Raw genomic sequence first — 25,660 nt, forward strand, 5'->3', positions numbered from 1 at the left:
GACGATCATAAGTCCCATTCCAACAGTCCATTACTACACATGTAAAGATAACTTTATATGCCACTGACTTAAACAGGATATAAACAGATATCCAATTTGGTCTAGGAAAAAAAAGTTATGCATTATGAATTGGGGCCTGGAAATAGCTACAAAAAGCCAGGAGTCAATAAAACACACTGTTATCTAGCTACATTATCATCCTAATCATCCATATATTGGTCTTAAATACTGTAAGCAAAGCCCATGCATGTAAGCATGTCTGCAATTTACTACAGAAATTGTTTTAATTGATTTTTGTGTTTGTTTAAATCTTTCCTTGACAAAAGACATATTTCAAAATGGCATTCTTCTTAAAGGTACTGAGTAGTGGGTTTTAAATTTTACTCTACAAGAGCTACATTTGGAAAGAAATTCAAATTACTGAAATATTACTTTAAGCTCCTACTCCTCAGGTTCAAATCAGTTGTACTAAGTTCCCTTGCGCTGTACTTCTAGTTACTATAGCACAAATGCATTGCCATCAGCAGATCATTTAAAAGGGAGACAACTTCAAGACAAGAATACTTTTTCCTAAAATAGCAAACATTCATCTGCATTGTTAACACTTAAAAATATTTGTGATCTACAAAATAGTAAGAGATTATTTTTTGTAAAATTGGCAGGGGGTGGGTTGTTAGAAGAGTAATTCATTACACTGACTCCTTGTTGCTGATTTGCTTGAAGAATCTCAGACACAGAAACTGCTAGACAGAGTGCCTGGCTCAAGTCTGTGTCATCATCTTTGAGGCCCAGCAAGCTGCTGCCAAAGAGACTGTGGTTGTCCTAATAAAAGCAAAAGGGAAAAAAAAAAGTTAACTGAAGCCATTGACTTTAGACGTGGAAGCTTAAAGTAAAACTTTTTCCATCACATCAGAAACATTAAGCCTGACAGATGCGTATCTTGTCCATATGATCATATTTTTGATTTACCAAAATCCTTTCTGAAAAACATGTCAAAGTCTGAACTTCCATTACAAACATGCTTGTTCACCACTATGACCATGCCAACATAATGAAAGATCTGGGTTCTGGTAGTTTCCCCTCACTTCCTCCAAAAACCCCCCATACCTGTATAGACACATGAGAGCAGATACATCAAGCCAAAGTAATTACCAATTACTTTTATTTCATTAATTCACTCAAGTCAGATATCCTGAGTAAGGAAGAACTGTAAGAACAGTGCAGATGATGACAGCTTTTACTGACTTTCTCCTCTTTGCTGCTGCAAATACAGCTAGGACCACTGTGCAGTTTGCTACAAAGTAGTTGTGTCAGTATGGCATTTTTGCTTCATCAGTTCTTAGAAAAAAGAAGCTTGAGAAACAAGTTCCTCAAACACAAATTGAGGATATTGCAGGAAGGCTTCTCTAATGTTTCACTTAACCTTCTTTTTCAAAAAACCTAACAGTAAATAGTGCCGGAGGAACAGCACAGAAAAATTGTTTAAAAAAAATCATCAAATGAAATATTCCTCAAAGTTCCTGTCAGTAGGAGCATAAACAGTCACTATAAAGAAGAGAATTTCAAAATTACTGTGTTATTACCTTCCTGAAGGAAGCTGGAGTTCTGCTACAGTAATACTGTGCCAGAGAGAAGAGATCTTCTATATCTTCTAAATCAAGATTGGCTGGTGAAGTTTCTAAGAATTCTGAGATACACAAAGAACGTTCAGTTCACTGATATTTCTGACACAGAAAAGCAGCACCATACATGCTTTCACATTACAAAGTAACTTATTTTTAACAAGGCATAACACAATGGAGTTCATTGACAAAGCATGAATGTTTATTCTTTCTCCAAATGGAAAGACAAAACACAGAACGTACTCTTTAGCCACAGGAAACTAATACTATTTGCTAGGAGTAGAAAACTTCCTACACATTATTTTTTAACCACAACTCTTACATCTGTATAATTTTAGCTTTCAATTGTAATACTAAGTCAGTTGCTTTTTCTACACAGGTCTGACTAAAAGACTTATCTAAAAACAGAGTATCAGTAGCACTCCTGTATGTCCAGGATGGTATAAGGGTGTAGTTCTGCAGTATATGGCAGATGCAAAATTCCCAGCCTCCTGATTTTTAACTACTAAGAGATTAATAATTATATTGTACTATGCCATTTAAATAAAATACAAAGGCAGGTGAAATAGGATCAATAAATTTAGTGCAACTTCTATGAAAAAGAAGAGGGGGAGCCAAAAACCAATAAATTAGGCTCAAATTAAGTGCACACAAAGATGACAGTCTGAAAAATGCAACAAGTTCAGCAGATGAAAAGGAGGATTTGAGAACTGCTGCTTTGGGTTTGGAAACATGGTGATTGTCTGAAGTACTCCAAGCTAAAGTATAAAACTAGGTACAGGAGCGCTAAAAGGAAGCTCAAGAAAAGAATGCTAAAGATAAGGCAAATGTGATGCATCAAAAGAATACTAAGAAAGGAATCAGCTGCTGAGGGGATTCATTAATGAGAAAAACCACAGGAAGAACAATTATATAACTTAAATAGTAATTGAAAATAACAATCAATAGGGATTATACTTTATGGTAAATATTTCACTAGCAGCTACATAAGAAAAGTACTTACTTATCATTTCTTCTTTATCTGATTCTTGTGCTAAAATAACGTCTCTGAAAATAGGGAAGTCACAGACATAGATTAAGTCAGTAAAACAAAAATGAAACAAAAGTGAAAGGAATATCCCAAAGAATTTACACTTACTTTGCATTGACCAGGATGATTAACATTAAGAAATAAATAAAGAATGGATCTGCTTGTTGTAGATATCCATCCCATATTGCCTGAGTGACTTCATCTGAACAGTAATAGGAGAAGAGGCTTCCAAGCTAAAAATTTGGAAATTACCATGAGAAAAACCAGTAACTGAATAATCTTAAGAGGATAACATTTTTAACAGAGATACAAGATATCTAAAAGAAAACCAACAAAATTACGTTAACATGTACATTTAAACCATGTATTGAAGGATGGTTCTACCCTTAAAAACAATTTTCATGGAAACAGTGCAGTAATGCTTATCTGTGAATAAATATGTCTAGTGTGAAGGCAAACTCAGTTGTACATTGTCAGCCTTTCAATTGGTTTAGGTCATAGCCACTGCTAAACACCAATTATACCAACAAAACAATAATAGGATAATATATTTACTCGACTAGCTTAGAAAATAGGACTGTAAACATCATTATTTTTTCATAGTAGAACCAAGCTAATTGAACATGGTTGCATATCACTTCGACAACGTCCCTTACTCCTAGCATTTACATTATGATGGTTTATGGCTGAGTAATTAAACATTTGGATGCAACAGAAAAAATTCAGTACCATTTAACAAACTGTTTGCCTGTTCCCACATTCCCAGTTAAAAATACATCCTCTCTGCCACACAAAGTTCAAAGTGGATCCTTTCCACATATGCCAGACAATATCTGCCAGACAATATTTGCAATCACATCTAACTCAAATGTATATGAGCTGGCTTTACTGGGGTCTTAGTGAACTTGCTAATGTATACAAATTCTGTATCAGAGCTATAACTTTCAGAAACTCCATATCTGGTTGTACACACTATCATGGAATATTTCAAAGCTTCCTAGATCACTTTTATAGTAAAAGATAAGAATATCTACCCAATTCTGGGTCAAATGCAACTGAATACAAAATGTCCCTGAACAATGAAGCAATGACAGGTCTCTGAATTTGCTTATGTATTTCTATATATTAGAAAAACTTATACATGGATAAAACAGATGAAATCAGGCATTTGCACGTCATTTTAAACAATAAAATGAGACTTAATATTTTTCCCTAAGATTGTACACCAGAAAGCATGACATTGAGGACTGGCAGCTACACTAGCTCATTTCCCTACCTCCTTTCAAAGGGAAGAATTTTTCCTAATGAATCACTAAACTTTTAATAAACGACTTCAAATAAGTTTACATTTACTAAGGAAAAATTATATTTTTAAAAGGGGAGATTTGGTAGTAAACAAAACCATGACATCTTTGTATTTGGTTGTTTTATTGTGCTTTTATTTAAAGATTATTTTTTAAGACTGTTACCAATTTTAATGTAACAATATGTGCAGGAAAAATTTTTATACTCTCAAAATCTGTCTTTTGCCAGTCATCAGCCTTCAACAGAGGAATCAGGTCTTTTCTTAATACCAAATCTCCCTTTTTGTGGAAGAAGATTTTTTCCTAAGATTGTACACAAATTTCAGTCTTATTTCTTTAACTGAAAGTACATCAAGTTACAAAAAATTTTACAAAGTAAATGGGTATATAAAAGAGCCTAGAAGAATTCATGGGTCACAAAGTGTTCTTCATTAATTTACAGACACGGCTTCTGCAAATACTGCATCATGATTTTGTATTGAATATACTAAGCAGCATTGAATCATGAGAATTTTGCTGCTTTATGTTGTAGTCCTGCTACACAAATTTAGGAAAAATATGACTGAAGTAAGCATATTTATAACTGCCCTCAACTTGAGTCAGTTTTTAAGCTATGGTGAGGAGAAAATGACTAATTCTTGACAAGCTGAAAAACATACGTGCCAGAATTCTAAGATGTATTGAAGGGCACATGTACCAGTGTGAGGCAGTCAAATACATCTATTAGCATGAATGTATTTAAAAGGATTAGTAATTTGACTTGCAAAGATCAGTTGCTACATATTTCAAGTAGTTCCTAACACCAGTGACTCAATTAACATTCAGTACAATAAAAATGTGATACTAACAAGACCTCATTCCGTCTGCTAAACAACCAAGGCCCACATTACATTAAAGCATGCAATTTATTTCAATATATGCAGTTCCAACTTCTTGCAGTACTCTCCCTAAAGCTGGCCACATGTACTTAAATTTTAATAGAAATTTATTTTTCATGATGTTTCCCTACTTTCACTTTATTACCCAGTTGAGTGCATAGGAGTCTGGAGTCATCTTCTTAGTATCAAGAAAGGAGCAGAGTTCAGGCTCATGGTACTGAAGAAGCAGTCTAAAGAGATGAAACGGTCTTCCCTTCAAAAAACAATCCCTAAAAAGTAGCAGTGAAAATAATCACAAACCTCTCATAATATTCCAGCTGTCAGATTGACAGTAGCAATTCTTTATTAGTTGCGATTATGTAATTGTCTATATTGTTCTTTTAACTCACAGGGACCGATCATGAAGTCAACTTGCCTCAATTTTATTAAACTCAAAACCAAACAAAACAATAAACCCCCCCCAAACACTGAAAAGCCCACTATATCAATAAGGAAGGAGAAAGAGTGAAATATTGACAATATTTGTCAGAGTATATAATACAGAGGTATGTAAACAAGACTTAAATATTAATAAAAGATTAGCACAATATCAGCATTGTTAACTAAAAATAGAATTAAAAAATAGAGATCATTCTAATATGGCTGCAAAGGAAACTTAAAAGATGAATATCAATTAAATGCCAATTCATCAAGTAGGAAATAAAGGAGTATTTGAAAGGAAGAAATGGTTGTTTAAAGATGTTAAGAACAGATTTTAAGTAAACTTAAGCGAAACTTGACCCACAGATCTCCAAATACAATCATCAGCCTAACTTATGGTGGTGGAATGGAAACATTCACAGCAAATTATATGCAGGGATTCTTTTCTGAAATTATCACAAGAACTTTGACTTCCTATTAAGTCAATGAGACAAGTGTGAAAAGAAGAAAAATATACTATGAATGAATTTAGCACAAGAATCTGGACTTCCAAATTATTTTGTTTGAATGACTAACATGGTCAATTCTTATGATCAATCAGTCATTCTTTACCACCTTTTAAGATTAAGAATGGATATCTATAACTTTAAAAAGAATCTTTCCACATTTCTACTGACATTCAAATAATCTTGTTTAGAATTTTTCTTAACTGTTTTATTCAGTAATTTTTTACTTCTGGTATCTATTTGTAGTATTTGTAGTTGAAAAAAAAAAAACAACCCACACAAAAAACAACCAACCAAATGAGAACAATCCTCTCTCAAAAAAAAAAAACCCACCCAAACACATTAAAAACCTCACTTATCAAGAAATATGGATTTCTGTACTAACCATCACTTCCTAGGCTAGAAGCCCCCTGGAGGCAGCAGGCTCAGCCATTGAATATAAAAAACCCAAAGCAAAAACAATTACAAAAACCCAGTTTTGCTAAAGAGAATTAAATACATTGGCATGGAAACTAACCTGCAGTTTACTTTAGGAGAGGGTGGTTTGTTGGTTGAGTTGTTTGGTTTTTGTTTTTAAACAAAATAGGAAGCTATTTTCTACCCTCTGTTAGTGTTAACATTGATGTAATGTAAGCAGATGTTCCCTCACATGATCCGTGGGATGAAACACACTTTCATTATCATAACACTTGCAGCTTTTTAATTAGTTTACAGCCTTACAAGATCTCACACAAACCATTGTTTACTCAACTGTGTATCAGAAATGGTGTTTTCTTCTAGTTATGGCCCAAAGAATACTAATGACCTAGAACTTCCATATTAACTGTTAATTTTTCATAGTTCAGAAAACTCACTATTCTATAGGAAAAGTAGGAGGAGGAGAAAAATAAGTTATACACAGTGTACTTTATACAAAAAACCTTGTGAGTAACAATGTTCCAAGAAAAAAATTGCAAAACCTCCTTCCTCTAAAATAGCCTATTATGAAGGGGTTTTTCCCCTCTTATTTTTCCTTGAGTGTTAGAGACACTTTTCCAAAAAAAATAAATCCAACAGATACTGCTGTACATGCCCCCCACCTGTTGTCAATATATTGTTAGAATAAATCACCATTAAATATTTTGTGACACAAAACACAAGAACTGTGAGTAAGAAGTGTATGATTAAAAAAAAGCTAAAATTTAAAAATTAAGCTTTTATCAAAAAGTAACAATAGTTCAGCAGTCAGATGTCAAATCAAGACAAAAAATGAGCTAAGCAGAGATGTGCAAGTCTACTGTAAGTTGCTTTTCTATGCCTTTCGTTCTTTCAGGCTGAAAGCCACCTATGGCTGAAAGCATATCAGTTACGTGAGCATAATGCCACTATTCCAAAACAGTTTGCAACATCCAACAGTGTTTTAAATCAGAAATGGACAAGAGCTGAGTCAAGTGATTGGACTGATAAATGTTTCCTGATACAACATCAGATATACACTTTTCATTTTATGGGCACTCATCCTGCAGGTGGGTTGGAATCTCCTCTTTACGCAATCAGACTAAGACCTTTAATTACAGACTATCCATCTGGAACACCTTTCTTACAAGGAAAGGCTGTGAGACCTGGGGCTCTTTAGCCTGGAGAAGACTTTGGGGGGACCTTATCTATGCTTAGAAATATCTAAAGGGCAGGTGTCAAGAGAACAGGATGAGTCCTTTTTCTGTAGTGCCCAGTGCAGGACAAGGGGTAACTGTCACAAGCTGGAACACAAAAAATTCCACTTGAACACGAGGAAAAACTTCTTTCCTGTGAGCGTGAGGGAGCCCTGGCACAGGCTGCCCAGGAAGGGCGTGGAGTCTCCTTCTCTGGAGGTTTTCAAAACCCGCATGGACATGTTCCTGTGTGACCCGATGTAGGAGAACCTGCTTGAGCAAGGGGGCTGGACTAGATGATCAGTAGAGGTCCCTTCCAACTCCTACCATTCTGTGACTCTTTAACGAGAAGACCCTGTAGCCTCATTGGAATGTCACAGGGCTACTTCAACATAAATTAAAAAATATTTCAGTGATAGCACCCACAGAACAGTATGAAAAGCTCCATTTTCTTTTTTTTATTTAAATTTTTTTTTAAATATAACCAAAAAATAATTTCAGTCTCAACTCAGTAAAATATAGGGAAAATACCAACTACTCCTTCTAAAGACATTGTAATTGATGCTTAAGAAGTACTCTGAAATGATAGGGGAAGAAGCATTTTTAATATAAAAAATACTAGGAAAGGAAAGAAAAAATGCTTTCACATGTAACATACGTGAATTACATAGTTCCTAAACAAATATTTTTTGATATTGCATGAAATGACAGTTGTTCTTTAAAAGTCATATGGAGTCTACAGTCACACACTCTTTACATCTCAAATGAACTCAGTCATTTCCTGAAGTTCTAACCAACAGATACCGAATATAGTTCAGTTTATAATCATATGAAGGAATCTCAGAACTTTGCTACAAATGGTGCTACTCTAGTGGAGAACAACATGCACATCCTTTCAAAAAATTCTTTTAACGTAAAAAAAAGTAGCACACTAGCAAAAGAAAGAGAATTTTACCTTGGAATGAATTTATTCATGATAGCATAAAAGCAGTTGTACAAATCACTGCGTGCCAAATGAAGGTGCACCAGAGGTTTGAGTAGATGTATCCAGCCGAGGCAAGAACTGTATTTAACATTGCGTGACTTACAATAAAAAGTAATAACAGACTCAATATCCAAAAGCAACACTGACTTCTCCTCTTCTGGCACTGACAATTGGTCTGAAATAAGCACAGCAATACAAACTGTATTAACGGCCTTTCAAAGAAATGGGATGAAGTAATTTCATAGCACAAAGGCACCACCAGAGATAGCTTTGAAAAAAACCACAACAAAACCAAACAAACAAAAAACCTGCAGCTTGGACTAAATGCTTAGGGAAAGGCATCAAAATACAAGTGAATTTATAACCCAGTAGGATAAGGCACTTAAATATAATTTAAATATCACAACAGGATGAAAGACATTTGGGTTTTCCAGGATCTATATGAAACAAAGCTTAGATTCTTTTATGCACAGAATGGCCTCTCTTGTATTCCTACTTGATGTGCTCAGCACATAACTTATGTGCAACTCTACAACCAATCCTTTTGAATTTCCACACAGATCATCCAAAATGCCTATTTACAATTTCTCAAAAGCTCACTGACATGCAAATTTATGAAAATCAGTAGTTTAAATCAGCTAGGCTTAGAGACTTAAATTCCAGTGTTAATACATAAATCACACTTTTCATTTTTACTTTAAAGTAATTTTCCTATTTTTTTTTCATTTTGGGTTGTTAACAATAGAAAGATAAATTATTTGATTACTTACAGCTACACCTGGCTTATTAATTTGGTTTAGTAGTGTTGCTAATCAGAAGATACAGTAACCATAAACAGAATCTTTTATATAATGCAATATATTGTCTAAAATATTTTCAAATGTTGTAAGGTACTGAAAAGCAAAGATGGCTCTTCCTTAATGACAGACTAATTCTGAATCTATAACTTGTATTTGTATGAAAATTGGCACCCAAAAATGCTACAAAACCAGTTCTGTAATTAAGGTGGCAAACTAAACACTCCTTAAACACTGTCATTATTGAGTTGGATACATACACAAACATTAGGTTTCTGTCAGTTCCAAAGCATCTTTCTGCACAGACTCTTATTTAAAAAGCCTACAATACTTTAGAAAAAATACTGGCATACAACTCACTTGAGGCAATGAATCTAAGACATACTGAAATATATCAGCACCATATCCTAAATTATGCTTTCCTCCATGTGATGAAATAATTGCTTAGCTTACTGACAGTTAAATAGAAACATATATATATATTTATTATACCGATTGTAGTGAAACCAGATTTCTTTGTAAGTTTTCACTTTAATATTATATAACCCTTGAGATTTTTAAATGGCAAGCCTAATATTAAATACACTTATGAACGATGTATTTCAGAAACAAATCCGTTTTAATACACTCAGAATATATGAATTTTGCTATAGCTAAACTGATCTCCAGAAAAAGGAGGAATAATCATGTTACGTCTGGGACAGGGGGGATACTTGCACACTACCTTAATGCAGTGGCATCAAAATTCTAACAAACAGTTTTTCACTGCAATTACAAGAGCCCATGAGTCTCATTAACGTTAATAAAGTTTTTATTACAGAAATCTTTAATACTTTCCCATCAAAGCTAGTCAATATTTTGCATTTCCTCCCTTCCACTTCTCAGGAAAATAAAATAGTACTTGAAACTTAAAGGTCATCTGAACAGTTACTTTAAATTTGGAGACTCCTTGTATTGCTAAAACATTGAAATACAGAGATTTAATCCAACCTCAATTGAAATCTCAATCTAACCTTCATTCTTAATTAACGTCATCTTTAATATATTTGAATAAGTTTAACAGTTACATACTACAAAATACTTGCCAATAAAGACAAAAGAAGAACTAACAGACATTTAGTGCTTAATTTTATATGTTATTAATACAATGGGGACATTTTGCCATTCTCCTGAAAAAGACACAGTGATTAAATTACAGTGGAAATCCATCCAGTGCTGTGCCACTCTCTTCCCCATCCCCCCTTTAAAGGGCAGAAAGAGAATCAAAACCAAAGCCCTTCCAGATTCTAGAGCTGGAAAATGTGTAGTAGCATTTTTAAAGTTGTAGGTATGCCTGCATGTAATAACTCCATCTTCTGTCTCAGCTTTCAATTTTGTGAGAATAAATTAAAACATGACAGGTAACAAAATAGAAGATTCTCTTATTTATGCACTAAGAAGTAGCATCTTAATTTATGAGTCAGCATTGACTCTGTCATGTGATCACTGATACTAATGCTGTTGCACGGCATCAGGGATTTAGCTACTTTTGTCATAAGCCACCAACCAGATCTTGTAGCAGTTTCTTACAGACATATTGGAATATTATTCCCAGTGTCACAGAATCTTAAGGGTTGGAAGGGACCTCGAAGGATCATCTAGTCGAGCTCCCTGTAGCATCTTCCTTTCACAAACATAACCTTTCATTTTTGGTGAAAATGCTATTAAAAACTGTTTCTCAAAAATAGTCTTTAAAATCCAAAATGTTTAGTATATTTTCTTCTCTTGAAGATTACATGTGTTTTGGTGCTACATCAGTGTTTCAGATTAAGAATCAATCAGTAGACAGTTGAAAACCTGAATGATATTATAACAAGGGCATCTGGTTCAGAAGACAGAGCTTGGAGAAAAATTCCAACTTTCAACTCTTGAAGTTTTCCAACCATGAAAACTATCATCTACAAACTAATACCTTAAAGTTCAGTGACACCACTCATCCCAGAGTCAAGAGTACAGATAAGATATTACTGTTGGCTCATATTTTCGTACTGATTTTTTCTGCCCTCTCATCTTATTTCTCAAAGTTTCCTTCAAACAGCAAACATCATTCAGGTTAGTTATTTCAAATAACAAAGCCCTAAGACTACCAAGAACACAGAAGATTTCACACAGGTGATGTAAACTTAATTGAACTTACCAATTAGCTCTTGGCAATCCTTATGAATTATACTCTGTTCAGGTAGGTCTAAAGAGCCATCCCAGGATGCTAGGCTGTCTCCCTTTCCTACAACATTAAGTGCAATCTGAAAACAAAAATAGAACACTCTCTAAACATTTTAGCATCCTTTTGTAGTTATCCAATTACTGAACTCAATAGTTTAACTCAATGAAGAGGAATATTCTAAAACTGAATCAACATACATGCATATTCAAATTCCAGTCATGCATCTGTTCTGTAGAGATGCCTGATAATTAAATAATTTACCTAAAATCAAACACTGCTTCAAGAATTTTCTGCTGCTTGATGTAAAATTGTAGTTACCTTCCAGACTTTGGCCCTCAGATCAGCAGGCAATTGCCTTCCTTGAATGATGTTTCTCACAGTTTCGAGATCACAGCCTCCTTCTTCTAAAGCGTCTGCAAGATCTTTTTCCCTACAATAGTCACACATAACACGTTCATTAAAAACAAATTATATTCTTCAGTGTTTATCTATTAAACAGATGTAGACTGGAGGCTACTATCAGGCAAAACCCACATATATGTAAGGATTTATTATAAGACAACTTGGCAATTTGAAAAACATTTGAAAAATGTTGTTTATTCCTTTATTTATAAGGCTGCTTGTTCAATCGCTAATCTATTCAATTTACATACAAGAAGAAAATAAGCTAGGGGCATTTCATTGTTTTCACTTTGATGAAGAGGCAGTGCTGCAAAAGGTATCATAAAAATGCAAATTTAGTTGTATTTTACAGCTTAAGAAATATGTGGCAAATTTTCACTCACAGACAATGCATTGACAATAAATATCACACCTAAATTACATAGAGTTGTTTTAAACAAAATATTAGATGATCTAGAAAACAAAAAACTTATTTCAAGGGTTTAGAACAGTCAGCTTTTAACCGCATCTTTCCCTAAAATAGGAAAAATATTTTAGCTGAAACTCAGGTCTACTTAACTATGTAGTTGTAGGTACTGTAGGTATGGACGTGCACAATTCTGAATCAAAACATACAAAAATGTTAATAATAGTGTAGAAAGTAGTAAAATACACAAAGTCACAAGACAGTCAAACAATAATGGCATTTAAGTCACCACTGTAAGACGACAAAAGTTCCTAAATGCTAGAGATAAGAAGGTACTCATTCAGAAATGATTACTTTACAATCTCTAATAGCTTCTGCAGACTGTTTTAACAGTTCCATGCTGTCAATGAGATCCAGGACAGAAATTCAAGTATGAAGATACACTCCTTATAAATAACACATCTATTTATACAGGAAGAGTAACAGATGTTAGTGTTATTGCTATAATTCTCTACAGCTCCATGTTATATACTATGTGGTCAATTCCAAACACCCACAAAAAAAGAACATCAGCTGCTGAGTTCTTGTCTATTTCTTTACTCTGTGCATATCCACAGCTAACATCTGCAAAAATATTTTAGAAATTTATTCATATCTGGTTTTATCTCTTTGAGAACCTCAACAACAAAAAATAGATCCAAATCATTTATTTCCTTGATAAATGACAGAAATATTTTAACTTCCAATTACAAACATTTTAACTAATAATATTTCCACTTGTTTGTGCCTACATATTGAGTAAAATTATGGTTAAAATAATCAAATAAGTGGATAAAAAGAAAGATTTTACAGCACAGCTTGAAAGCAGCCTGTCTCCTTTGTGTTTGACAGCATTCTTAGTTTTGGATACAGATATATATGCCTTTCAGCATTAAATACTGCTGACAATTTCTTAATCAATTTTCAGGAATATGCCAAATAGCTAAAAAATATTTAATAAACAAAGCCTGACAGTTTTTCCTTGTTTTTAAAGGAAAATTGCTGAAAAACTTATCGTACTCATGGAAGGAAAAGCTGACAACCCCACCTTTTGATAACCGTACATAAGTTTTAGGAGTGTGGGGTTTTGTAGGGTTGTTGTCATTGTTTGGATTTTAAAAATTTTATTGTAGAGTGTCAAATTTCCCTGCTTCTTTATTAAAAGAAACACCAAGCAGTCAGGGCCGATGTTGAGGAGTTTAACTTGCTAGTTTGTGACCCTACTCCTCCCCAGTTACTTACATCAGGACTGCATGCCAAGTTGGCATAGGAAAAATCAAAAGGGCATTTTATGTTAATAAGCATGGCTTCTAGATTCTACACACTCTGGGTGCTGTCACAGTCTCTGAACACAAAATTACATCTGCCTTGGAATTCCACTAAAGAACTGAACAGAGGACAAGGAATCAGCACTGCTGGTTTTGTTCCCAACAGAGTTCAGGCATACATATGCATCATTTTGCTAACCGTGAAATGATATTGTGCAATCCTATATACCTCAACACTGGAACTCATTCTTTGGTGTATATTGCTAAATTATCATAAAGACACATATTGGAAAAACAACAACTGTTCAATGGTATTCAGGTAAGTGTACAAGGCAACAGTTTACGACAATAAATGAAAAAGAGAGTATTTTTGCTTTAAAAAAACAAAACGACACACAACAAAACCAAAAAGCTATGTGGAATTTCCAAACAAGCAATAAGGAATACACCTTTGTCACTCATGGGGTATAGCTCCAGTAGTAGGATGTATTCTGGCATATATTAATGCAGTATTTAAGCATAAACCTCTCAAAGAGTTCATATAAAGACTTAGAAAATCTCTTCTAATGAATGCCTTCAAGTTTACCTTTTCTACTAGTATCAGCATAACACACTTACTGTAGTTACATTTTGAAGGTGACAGTCGGAATAGCAACACTGAAGGCTGCACTTTGAAATATGTCTGGAAACTGCACTTGTACCTAATTCTCAATAGAAATGTTAGCATTTGTTGTGATCTGAGAGATTCTAATATTCTTTCAACACTAGCAGTGAAAGATGTTTGAAATAGTTTTTCAGAGATATTTTAACATGGTTCTTATTCAGTGTCCGGGGATGTGTTTCAAAGTGTCAAAACTTCACCACTAATGAGTTTGTCCTTAATTTTGCGATTACATGTCTTCACAGACAGTTCTGTATTCAGAAATAACACAACACTACATTTATAGGAGTGCTTCATAAATCTTGAAGCTGTAACTAAATCCAAAAAAAGGTTAAAAAACTATCACAATCCCTTCTCATTTGCTAGTAAATGATACTCTATTGTTTAATCCAAGACCTGTATTTATAGAATCAACCAAGACAAAGAACAGATACCAGTTGCACCTGCATATGTGTCAATTTTGGCTTCTTTACAGTAAAGTGAGATAACTAAGCACAAAAAAGGCTGAACATAGTAAGCAAGAAACTTTGAATCTGTCACATAAAATAAAGTCTAGAAGCAGAAACATCAGATAGGAAATGATAATAGAAAGCAGATCTGCAAGGTAGTTGTTTGAAAAGTGTGTACGTGGAAAGGACAAAGAGCAAATCCGTGGCACAGAACCACAGAAAGAAACCACACGCAATGTAGAAGCACAATGAGAAAAAACAAAGTGAAAATGCATAGGAATAGAGATGTGAGGTGGAGAAAGAACAGCTTCAGTGTTTAAACACAATGTTAATTTAAGCCTTTAAGCAATCTTAAGTGAATTTGCATGCAACAAATACCAAAATTACATCACATCACTGTTACCATCAAAACGACCCTATACATGCTCCAGAAATATTCTCTATTCTTGTCCTAGAGGTTCAATGTAAAATCCATTATGAGTAATAGCTACACTAGGGTAAGGTGGTGACCAAAGTCATTTAGAACAGAAACCGGCACCTATTGTCACCTATGCTTGAGTGACAAGCTGAACGGAACAAAGCAATTCCTCTCCAGTCAGACGAGATCACACGCTGAGCAGCTCCTACTGCATATTAAACCTGTCATTTTGAACTGGAGCAACCGTCTCGCTCCAGGTTGGGCACAGTCAGAGGCCACCCCATCTCGCCCTTGTTTTGATCGCAGCGCTTCCTCTTTCGGGACCTGGGAGCTGCCAAGCACCCAGAGAAGTCCTTTACCCTGGGGCTCGCCCCAGGTTCCCACCGCGCTGCGGCCTGCCGGACCCGGTGGGCGGACGGGCGAGGGACGGATAGGCAGGAGGAAAGAGGACCACCTCTGCCCCGGGGGGCTCTCCCGGCCACCCTGTCCCCGCCAAACACTTCATGGCGATGGAGTTACGCACGCTGCCGCCTCCTCCTCCCGACACGCAAGGGACAGCCTCGCTCCTACACCCACACCTCAAATGCAGCTGGCCTCACGGGGGGCAGGGGGGAAGCGGCGACAAATGGGGGGAGGGGGATTCGATCCCTCTCGCCCATCGACCCCTCTCCCGCTCCCCCTCGCCCTCGGTCCAGCTACAGAGTGAAGGAAAGGGAGTAGGACGAAGGACACTGACAACCCCTTAACTCACCAGCACCTCGACGACGGCGGCGACACCTCCTCTCCTTCCGCCATAGCTGTTGACGTGCCTCCTCGGTCGGCCGTAAAGTGCGACCGGAGAGTGGGTTGTTTTTTCCGACGCTCCTCCTTCCCACACTCCGGTTGTCGTCCTTGCGTCTCCCTTGCTGTCGTGAAGTGAGGATGCTTGCCGCAAAGCGCGAAGACTGGCACAGGAGTCGAGCGGTGTCTGCTTGAGAAGCAGAGGAGAAACCGGGCGAGGCGGCGTGACCCAGCACAGCCCGGGCCGAGTTTGTCGCTGCTGCAGCCACCACCATCTCTTAGAGGGTTCACCTGAACCAGCAGTGAGCGCGCCGAGGAAAGTGGGGCGTAAACAGGTCCTCGGGAGCTGCTGAGGACGGACTGCGGTTATAGGACCCTCCTCCGAGAGGCGAGAACTGCCCCGCCGTGGGCCGGGCCGCGCTGCGCTGCCAGAGCTTGCCCTCGCGCGGCCGGATTTTGGCACCGGGCTTGACCGCCCCAATCTCGAGCTGGCACGCAGCGTGGCCGGGGATGAAGCGGCAGGTGCGCGGCAGCCTTGCGAGGGGGCCCGGTGCTCCGCCGCGGAACGAGGCGCTGAGGGCGGCTCTGGCAGCACACCCGCTGCTGCTGCTGTGGGCTGCGCTCTGCTCCCCGCCGCCTCTCGTGCTGCTTCAGTTCGGGTGGTGGGTAAGGACCTGCCCCCCGTTCGGGTCACCAGCAGCTGCAGCGGCTTTCCTCTACAACACTTGCGAATCGGTTTCTCCAGCGTTCTGTGAAAGAATCATAGAACCATAGACTGATGAGGATTGAAAAGGACCTCTAGAGATCATCCAGTACAAACCCCTGCTAAAGCAAGTTCACCTCCATCAGGTCATGCAGAAATGTGTCCAGGTGGGTTTTGAAAACCTCCAAAGAAGACTCCACAGCCTCCCTGGGCACCCTGTTCCAATGCTCCCTCACCCTTAAAGTTTTACCTTGTGTTTCAGTGGAACTTTTTGTGTTCCAGCTTATGTCCATTACCCCTTGTTCTGTCACTGGACACTACAGAAAAAAGTATTGTCCCATCCTCCTGACATCCACCCTTTAGGTACTTAAAAGTGTTGATGAGGTCCTCCCTTAGCCATCTCTCTTCTACAATTTTGCTTTTCATAAACGTGAGCTGCTTTGCTATCATAGAATCACAGAATGGTAGGGGTTGGAAGGAACCTTTTGAGATCATCTAGTCCAACCCCCCTGCAAAAGCAGGTCCACCTAGATCAGGTTGCATGTCCAGGCAGGTCTTGAAGACCTCCAAGGAAGGAGACTCCACAACCTCCCTGGGAGGCCTGGGCTCTTGTCACCCATACAGTGAAACGTTTTTTTCTTATATTTAAATGGAACTTTTTGTGTTCCAGCTTCATCCCATTACCCCTTGTCCTGTTGCTAGATACAATAGAAATAAAGGGATGCCCCAACTTCCTGACAACACCATTTAGATATTTGTAATCATTATTAATTATTAATGGTATAATAATTATTAATTATTATTAATAATGTATAGGTTTATTATTAAATTACTTCCCCTGCTACCTGTATGGTGCTAGGCTACATTCCACAAGTTAGAGAAAATTCACAAGTTTTTTTACACAGAATCCTCTTTCTATGTATATTCATGAGCAACCCTGAGCAGAATACTACTAAAGCCCTCTGATCAGGCACTTTCTTTACCCATCTACACTCCCTCAGGAAAAAAAAAATCTATTAAAGTGCAGAAAATATTCAAGCAATTTATACACGGGATACCAGTGCCACCTTATGATAAATTCATGTCGTTACACTTGGCTGTTTTACTTCCATAACTTGGCTCAGTATGTACTCTAATGTGTAAAAGCCCAGACTTTAAGCAGGACTGCTCCTGTGAAAAAAAGATACCTGCTTGTGCAGGCTCCAGTTCCCAAAGAGTCAAACCCCATCATTTAAAGGTAGCACAGCATGCTTTCGTTTGTTTCTTAGAAAAGATTGTATGAATAATCTTAATTACGACAGTAGGTACAGCAGCAAACCGAACTCAGGCAATTCAAAGGGAAAAACGAAATGTGAAGGAAAGGGTAATACTTTAAAATCCTTTACTTTTTTCCCACTTCATATCTGTTTTTTACCAAAAAAAATCCGGCAAAAACACACACACACACACGGAAAATTCCCCCCATGCATGTTAAACACGTATTTCTTGGGGGGGGGGGGGGAATGATGAAATGTTCATGGGGTATGATGTCCCTCTCGGATGCAGTAAAAGCCTAGAGCAGGCAGGGTGAGAGGAACGCACACGAACTCCGCCCACCTCCGCGGCCCCGCCTTACCGGAGGCGCCACTGCGCAGGCGCAGCCCTGGGGGCGCGGCCAGGCGCTGGCCGCACGCCGGCCGGCCCCGCCTTCCTCGCGTGGCGGGCGCAGCGGCGGCGGCATGGGGGACATGCTGGAGGAGCCGTGGTGGGAGACTGCCTCTGCGGCAGGCAGCAGTCCAGGTATTCGTCTCCTGAAGCTCACTCCTCACGCTTATCTTGAAACAGCCTTCTTGAGGGCCATCCCCCTTCTCCCCCGTCCTCCTTCCTTTTCGTTTTTTTGTTTAATTAATTTTTTTCCCCACTTCCTCCGTCCCTCCAGCCCCTCACCTTTCCCTTCTCACTTTTGATTTACTTCTAGTTTTTCTCTGTCACTCTCTCCTTTTTTTTTGTTTTTCTTTTTTATTTTAAATCCCATGTCTGCTTTTTCACCGCATGTTACCGTTGGCTGTTTTGCTCGTAAACAGAATCTCAGCCAGGTCAAGTCTAATCTCAGATCCTTCAGACTCGGGATAGTTAGAGGATGAAGAAGCAAATGAAAGTGTCAGTGCTTAAGTAACAACAGGAACCCACTCAACAAATCAGAGCTCAGCTGTTGCCTACATTCATTTAGCTTCTAAACTGTGTTTTCATCCGAGTTTAATTGATGAAAAGGTGTTGCATAATGTGTGTTGGTGGCCTTTACCAACACGAAGTTACGTGCAGTTCTGAAAGGCCTTTGAAACAGTAAATCCATAGTAGAGCCTTTGGAGGGGAAAAGTATCTGTGGTACTTGAAAAGCATCACTCATGCTCACTGACATGCCTCGCATCATTGTCATGTTACGGTAACAGTGCAGAAGCTAAACAGATTCTTTCTAGCCATTGCACTGTGATGTACGGATACTGGGGATGAGTTATCTCTTTCCCTGATGGTTATATTTGCCTCCTAGACTTTTTTAAATTAAAGCATTTTACAGATGTGGTTGCCTCTGTAATGTTGACGTTTAGTGGTGAAATTTACATAGAGCTAGGCAACTGAAGTGGCTTTAAGACTTTCTAGTGCCCTATGTTATTTATTTTTTAAATGGATTAGAAAATTGGTTTATTTTTAAAAAACGATATTGGTTAGAGTTGGGAGTTATTAGGAGTTATCTACTCTCTGGGGAGACTCTGGATCTTCCAGTGTCTTGAGAATGGTTACTTATTTCCTGTGAAAAGGTACTCAGAGAATAGTTTGAGAAGAAGCAGTGTAAAAATGGTATGTTTGTAATAAAGAGGGGTCACAAGCCCTAATAAGGCTCCTGAGCATTCCGTTTTTATTTTTAGTCTCGTATGGGTTCCTTAAGTTTTTCCTGTTCCAGTAAATGGCCTTTGTTAGAAATCTTTCATTCAAGAGTCTTAAATATTTTAAGAGTCTATTTGTGCATTCTGCCAATGAGAGGTTTCATTTGGGGTGAGCGGTAGGCTGGTTTTTATAAAGTTGGCAGCTTCCCTTTAGAAACTGAATACAAAGCAGGAATTGGATGATAAACTTTTGACATGACGAATAAATTGCCTGACTTTGAACTAGGACTGTGAACACAACTCTTCCAGTTTCTTAAAACTCTTTGGGATTTTTGCAATTGAGTTACTGAGCTACTGAAATAATTCAGGTGTGAGGGAAACTCTGGAAATGTTTAATTGAGCCGTGTGCACTAGGCACAGTACTCCAAGAACATTCTTTGAATGTGTTACAGGTAATTATTAGATGTTAGTGTTGTGCAAACCATCTACTCTGCTGTCAACATCCCACCTCTGTAAACTTGTTGGTGGGTTCTTTGTGAAGTCTGTTGTATTGACACAAGCCATCAGTAAATTAAGAGGAACATGTGTTACTTTTATTTTGTTTAGCTGTTTTTCATATACAACAGATGTAAAAACAAAGGTTGATTTGTAACACATCTTCTGGATACTTTAAAATGCTTTAAAATCAGTTGGCATGAACTAAGAGACATGGGTTTACATTGTAAGCAGCAATACAAGAAAATAATTGCCCATTAGTGATCACTTGACAGATTTGAGCAAGTTATTTCCGTGAAACATCAAGTTCCATTTAAAAAATATTTACTAGCAAACTTCATGTGCTGACCTATTTTTAAAAAAGCATCTCTCCAACAACTGTAGGTGCAAAGCAGAAGAAATAGAAACGTACTTTAAAAATACTGATCTTTTGTCAAGTCCTTTAAGACTAGGCCTAGAATAAAAGTCCTGACCGATGGAATATTCTTCCTAGTAAGTCAGCCCTCAAAAGTGTCTTAGATTTTAACAACTTGTAGTTAGAGGAGGCTACTTACAAAATGAAGTATATGGAAGATGTTCGGACCCATTTAAAGGGTATGAAAACACAAAATATATGTTGTAGTATACAGATATATATTAGTTTGATTTTGGCCACATAATTGGAAAGAATTGCTGTAGAATCCATTAGAAAGATTAAAAACAGTCTCACTTTGAGACATGACTATTTGTCCTGCTACAGGTGCTTTATAGATGTAAAAAAAGCCCCAAACCAAAAACCGTCTCAAGGGATTTGCAACCTATTTACCTTGTCACGTGGCACAAACTAAAGAGTCTTGCCCAATAACTTCTTCAGCAGACCTTTAACTTTCAGAGATTTGTAGACAGAGTGGTTAGGGATTTTTGTCTACTTATCAGTATTGTTTAATGTTACACATGTCCCAAGTCATTTAACTGCAGACCTTCCCTCCCTCCTTTTTCCATTTCATATCATAACTATTTCATCTTGAATATGATTTTTAGTGTTGTATTCAGAGCTGTACGGGAGAGGATAAGGAATACTAAGAAGTTTGTTTGGTACTGGTGACTTTTTCCTCTTCTCTCCATGAACAGAAGGAGCACTTCTCACAGCATTATAAATGTCTGTATCTTGCCTGTAGCTAGCATGCTATATCTCCTGAAAAGTTTGAGGGACTAGGATGGACTTCCATTTTTCAGAAATTCTTCCAGTTTCCTTCTTTTATGTTACCACTCCTTGTCTTTCATTCTCTATGCTTTCCTTGTCTCTCTTAATCCCCTAAGAGTGTACTATCCCAATTTGTCCATTTGTTTAGATCTTTAGGTAAGATCTCCCTCATAGGTAGAAAAGAATTACGTCATCCAAGACAGGAGCAAAAGATCGGGAAACTCTTCTATGTCAGCAGTACAAATAGATGAAAAGTATGGAAGAATGATTTGACTGTACTTGTGGTATCCTTTGTGGGCTCTGAAGCAAAGGATGCTACTGTGGAAATGAATTTCTTTTGCCAGAAGTTTTCTTTCTGTAGACTAGCAATAAAGAGTGCCAATCACATCAGTTTGTGATGCATGATTTGCAACTACTGTGAAGCATCCAGACTGTTCTTTGTAACGCACTCAGTGATGGGAGTTTTGTTGCTTGATCAGAGCTGAGGTGTGTTGGCAGACCTGTGTAAGGAGGTCTCATCCTTGAGTTGCTGTCCTGTGTGATGAAACTTGTTCTTGTTCTGAAGATCTCTCTGATAAACATGCCAAGTGGACAGCTGCTTTTTGACATTTGTGTTTCTTCATGTTTACATACACTAATTCTGCAAGTTGCAGAATATATAATGGTGCGCTTCTGTGGACTTTATTTGGATCTGAGCATATGACGTGGAGCCTCGGAACTTTATAGTTACCTGCACATTTAGTAAATAAAATTTGAAGCTCTGTCTTTTTTTTTTTTTAATCTGGAAGAGTCATTGTTTAATTTCTGTTTTTTGACACAAGTGTGTCGTGTAGGACACAAGCTGAAGTAATTTTTCAGTAGACTGATCTTTTTAAACTTTTCCTTTTTAAGTACTCTCCTAGAAAATTTGTTGTGTAGCTGTTGAGGGAGGCACGGGTTTCTGTTGTGGGTTTGCAAAAATAGTCACGCAGCAGTGCTAATGTGTTGTACTCTCTCAGTTGTTAAGTTAAACTTTCAGCTGTGAAATAAAAGGGAAAAAATGGGGTAACTTAATGCATCAAAATCTCTCCTTGCTTCAGCAAAAGGATCACGACTCTGGCTATGGCACTGATCATCACCAGCTTATTTAGGAATTAGGGTTTGGCAATTCTTAAAGAAAGACCTATGTGAAAGGAGTTTTCCCACAAATTATCAGTTGAGCCATTTAGACTGTTGGAATGCACTCTGTTAGGGGAAAAAGAATGAGGGAGACATTAATACCATGGAAATAAATTATTTTTATATTCTAAGACAGTAACTCACGTTAGTTGATATGACAGAATTTTGGGGCGGGGGAGTTCTTTGCAGTAGTAGTAGTAACATGTTAGTTTTAATTCCCTGAAGTGGAACAGTGAGAAATTTTCCTGTCAGTGCAGCAATTGCTAATTTTCAGAAAACTGAGAACAATGAACCTGGAGTCTCTTACTACGTTTTGAATTTTTGTGCTTTGGCTGAAAGGAGACTTTGAGTGGATCTGAAGTCACTTAAAGAAGTTACGCTTTAAGAAAAAACAAAAAGGCAAATTCTGTCCTCGATGAACTAGAACTGCTTGTGCAAAGAGCTAGTTAGGTTAAAAAAAAAAAACCAAAACAAACCTTCATTAGGAGTTGTGAATGCAGATACGTCTTTTACTTGAATTTGAGCAGTTGAAAGGAAGGGCAAAATTGTGGAGGAATGCAAGCATAAAATAGCACTCTTCATAAGTCACAACTTACTGTTAAGCTTGACACAGTTTTTGGTTGGTCCCAAGGTACTGTTTAAGTGAACTGATATCGAAATACTATAGTCCAAATAAAATGGTGAAAGTTTATACAGCTTATACAATCAATATCCATCCCATTTCTTGCATCTGTTTTCTTAAGATAACATCTGCAGAAATTCTAGTGGGAATAATCATGCCAGTTAAGTCATTGAGAAAGTTGTTCATCTTCAAGTCATGCTTTTAAAGTGATGCTTGGCACAAGGAGCTCTGTGTTTCTTTAAATTCTATGTATTATAGAAGAGCACATTTCTCTATACCTCTCTTCATTACGTCTTTATTACTGAACATAAGATATTCATGCTGAAACACTTGAGTAGACCAGCTCTGAAAATAAAACAGCCCCTCTTTCAGCCTCTCTCCATGTAATTGACCATATGTTTTTATAAGTCAACAGAGACAACATTACAACATATTGTTTTTTGTGGAACGTGTCAAAACTGAATTTATAGTAGAAACTTATTTGTGACTTGTGCATCTCTACTGTGAGGGCCAAGTTCTGGAGTCACACCAGAAAAACGGGAGCAGAGCTTGGTCCCTGCAGATGTGCGGTTACCTTTGGGTCCTGAGAATATATTTGTCTCTTGAAGTCCTGTGATTAGTGGCCATTGGTATGATGACCATGTGGATGGTTTCAGACCTTTCCCCATGGGAAACAACTACTGCTGAAATTCAGATTACTTAAATCTATTTTTATATCATAGATGATTATTTACCTTCTCCCTCCACCTTGAAGACAGGTTTTAGACACAGTCCTTATAATACGTAGCTTCCCACAGCTATTGTCTTGGAGTGGTTTGTTGAGATGCCCAACAGGAATTTTGACAGGTACTTTGCTTGCATTCATAGACTTTGGTTTGGGGATCCGAGTTGGAATTGGATGACGAATCTTGAAATAAATGAAGAAAATAAGTCATGCATTAGGGAGGACATACAGACTCGATATCTTTCTTGTCAGTGTCTTTTCCGCTTGGTAAAACTATATGCATTGCTCTTACACCTGTTGATCTGAATTTCTCTCTTGATAATGAGAGTGTGGCTTTGTGTTAACTTATCTACTTTTTTTGTGAATATCAAATCATCTGAAAGAGTTGAAAACCAAAGTACAGGCATTTCCTATCAGATCTTTGATTAAAGCAGCCTTAGGGGCCTAGGGATGTAGTGCAAACGAGGCAATGAACTCTGTGAATTCTCCGAGTGAGTAATCAGAGAACTTTTAACGTGCAGAAGCAAACCTTGATTCACTCTTGGATAGTGGGACTAGGTAGTAGCTAGGTCCTGAGTACATCATACTTTACTGTGAGAGGTCGCTCTTTGAAAGGGAGCACAGTGTACACAAAATGAATTTATTGGTAAGAGAGGACTGTCCCTCAAGAGTCCATCATAGTCATATTTAATTTCAAAGAAGTAACAAGACAAAAATAAAAAGTTTAAATGAGCACTGAAAAGATGTGAAGCCTCGTGAAGGCAAGGTGATTATTTGGAAGGTACTATATCTGAAACTAGGGTTCGATATGTACTACCCAACATGCTTTTTACAGCACAAGTCTTTTTATATACGTTTTATAGTTGAGCAATCAAGTAAAAGAAGTTCACTGAGATATTTTGTGGGGTTTTTTAAAAAAAAACCATCAAATGATGTTCAAATGAGGACAACAGATACTAACATCACAATTCTGGTGAATTAAGTATGAATAAGAGTGACCTACATCAAAACAAGTTTTGAGAAACAATTTCCTAGTGCACCTAAAAGTCTGCCTGGAATAAATTTTTTGGGAGTATTTTGTTCAGGTTTTGTTGTGGGATCTTTTTTTTTATAGTATCATAATTTGAAAGCCTGCTAGCATCAGATCAATTAATGTGCTCAGTATGGAGGCATTTGGGGGACGTTTGTACATCACAGAAATGCTTAATAGATCGTGAGTAAGGAAAAAAAAATCAACCTGGGCTAACTGAAGTTTGAGAACAAAGAGATAGAACAGTGAAAATCTCCCAGAACTATGTGGTGTTTTTCCAAGAGTTCTGAAGATTACTTTAAAAATTGCTCAATCCTTATTAATCATATGCAACCTGCCACTGAAATTGTTGGTGCTGCCAGAGGGATGTGATGCCACTTGTGGAGTAAAGCTTCACAAAAGTGAGCTGCGCAGACTGTGAAAGTGACAATAAGAATTAACATCATAACTCACATGGTTACTAATTTTGTGATGGGAAAGCTTTCATAATTTTTGTCAAGGATAATATTCAAGTACGAGCTAGTCAGATATTGTTATATAGATACGTGGTATCAGATTGTCCAGTAGTGAACTAGGCAGTGTCTTTGAATGTTCCCAGGCACTGGAACTGTTAAATGGTCAGTGGTGTTGAATTGTTTGAGTGGATCCAGCTCTGGAAGTATTCTGAGGTATAGCTTGGCAGTTAGCCTAGAGGAGGGTTCATTTTGGTTAGGCAGTTTTTGTCTGGCCAGGCTGTTTTGAAGGCTCAGGAAGTTTCTTGTACTTTAGGCTAACCTATGTCTGAGGAACAGACATAAGTGCTTTTAGCTTACTATTGCAGATGTGACTGTGTTATGTTATGATTTTCTGTGAAAAATGTGATAGTGGCCTCTTAACAAGAGTCTGGGAGAGCAAAATTGTTGTGAAAAAAAAAGGAAATTTCTCATAGTTAAGAAGTGGCAAGAGTATAGAGGACAGAGCACATAGCCATTTTTTCATAGCGTAGTTGAGATACCATCTGAGCCTCACAGACGCCTTTGGTATTCAACATACTCATAAGTTGCCTGTGAAAAGAGTACTGAAATGATAACATTTGCTTAGGGTAT

At 37.5% G+C, this 25,660-nt stretch overlaps 3 protein-coding genes across 10 annotated transcripts in view; 1 reads left to right on the forward strand and 2 right to left on the reverse strand.

The window, feature by feature from the left end:
- The window catches only part of TBC1D23 (TBC1 domain family member 23), a 33,493-nt gene extending 17,357 nt beyond the window's left edge, over positions 1-16,136 (reverse strand). For 3 of the 7 annotated variants that reach the window (XM_062004243.1, XM_062004259.1, XM_062004251.1), the window contains exons 1-9: positions 15,771-15,873; positions 11,695-11,806; positions 11,350-11,455; positions 8,347-8,551; positions 4,980-5,103; positions 2,761-2,885; positions 2,626-2,669; positions 1,584-1,687; positions 694-822 (exon numbers count right to left, since the gene is read on the reverse strand). In XM_062004243.1, coding sequence (XP_061860227.1) covers positions 694-822; positions 1,584-1,687; positions 2,626-2,669; positions 2,761-2,885; positions 4,980-5,103; positions 8,347-8,551; positions 11,350-11,455; positions 11,695-11,806; positions 15,771-15,814 — 993 coding nt within the window. In that variant the 5' untranslated portion in view covers positions 15,815-15,873. Of the gene's footprint in view, positions 1-693; positions 823-1,583; positions 1,688-2,625; positions 2,670-2,760; positions 2,886-4,979; positions 5,104-8,346; positions 8,552-11,349; positions 11,456-11,694; positions 11,807-15,770 lie in introns of all 7 variants that reach the window. The other 4 variants (XM_062004268.1, XM_062004237.1, XM_062004278.1 and 1 more) reach the window with 3 other exon arrangements.
- Positions 16,137-18,163: 2,027 nt separating this feature from the next.
- The window catches only part of CMSS1 (cms1 ribosomal small subunit homolog), a 237,715-nt gene continuing 230,218 nt past the window's right edge, over positions 18,164-25,660 (forward strand). Inside the window, exon 1 of the mRNA XM_062004338.1 lies at positions 18,164-18,281. Coding sequence (XP_061860322.1) covers positions 18,221-18,281 — 61 coding nt within the window. The 5' untranslated portion in view covers positions 18,164-18,220. The remainder of the gene's footprint in view (positions 18,282-25,660) is intronic.
- FILIP1L (filamin A interacting protein 1 like) overlaps positions 22,166-25,660 on the reverse strand; it is a 34,286-nt gene continuing 30,791 nt past the window's right edge. The window contains exons 3-4 of one of the 2 annotated variants that reach the window (XM_062004307.1): positions 23,556-23,728; positions 22,166-22,265 (exon numbers count right to left, since the gene is read on the reverse strand). In XM_062004307.1, coding sequence (XP_061860291.1) covers positions 22,175-22,265; positions 23,556-23,728 — 264 coding nt within the window. In that variant the 3' untranslated portion in view covers positions 22,166-22,174. Of the gene's footprint in view, positions 22,266-23,551; positions 23,729-25,660 lie in introns of those variants that run through there. The other variant, XM_062004316.1, reaches the window with a different exon arrangement.

The sequence above is a fragment of the Colius striatus genome, chromosome 1, assembly GCF_028858725.1.
Source record: "Colius striatus isolate bColStr4 chromosome 1, bColStr4.1.hap1, whole genome shotgun sequence".
In the NCBI taxonomy this organism is placed as follows: domain Eukaryota; kingdom Metazoa; phylum Chordata; class Aves; order Coliiformes; family Coliidae; genus Colius; species Colius striatus.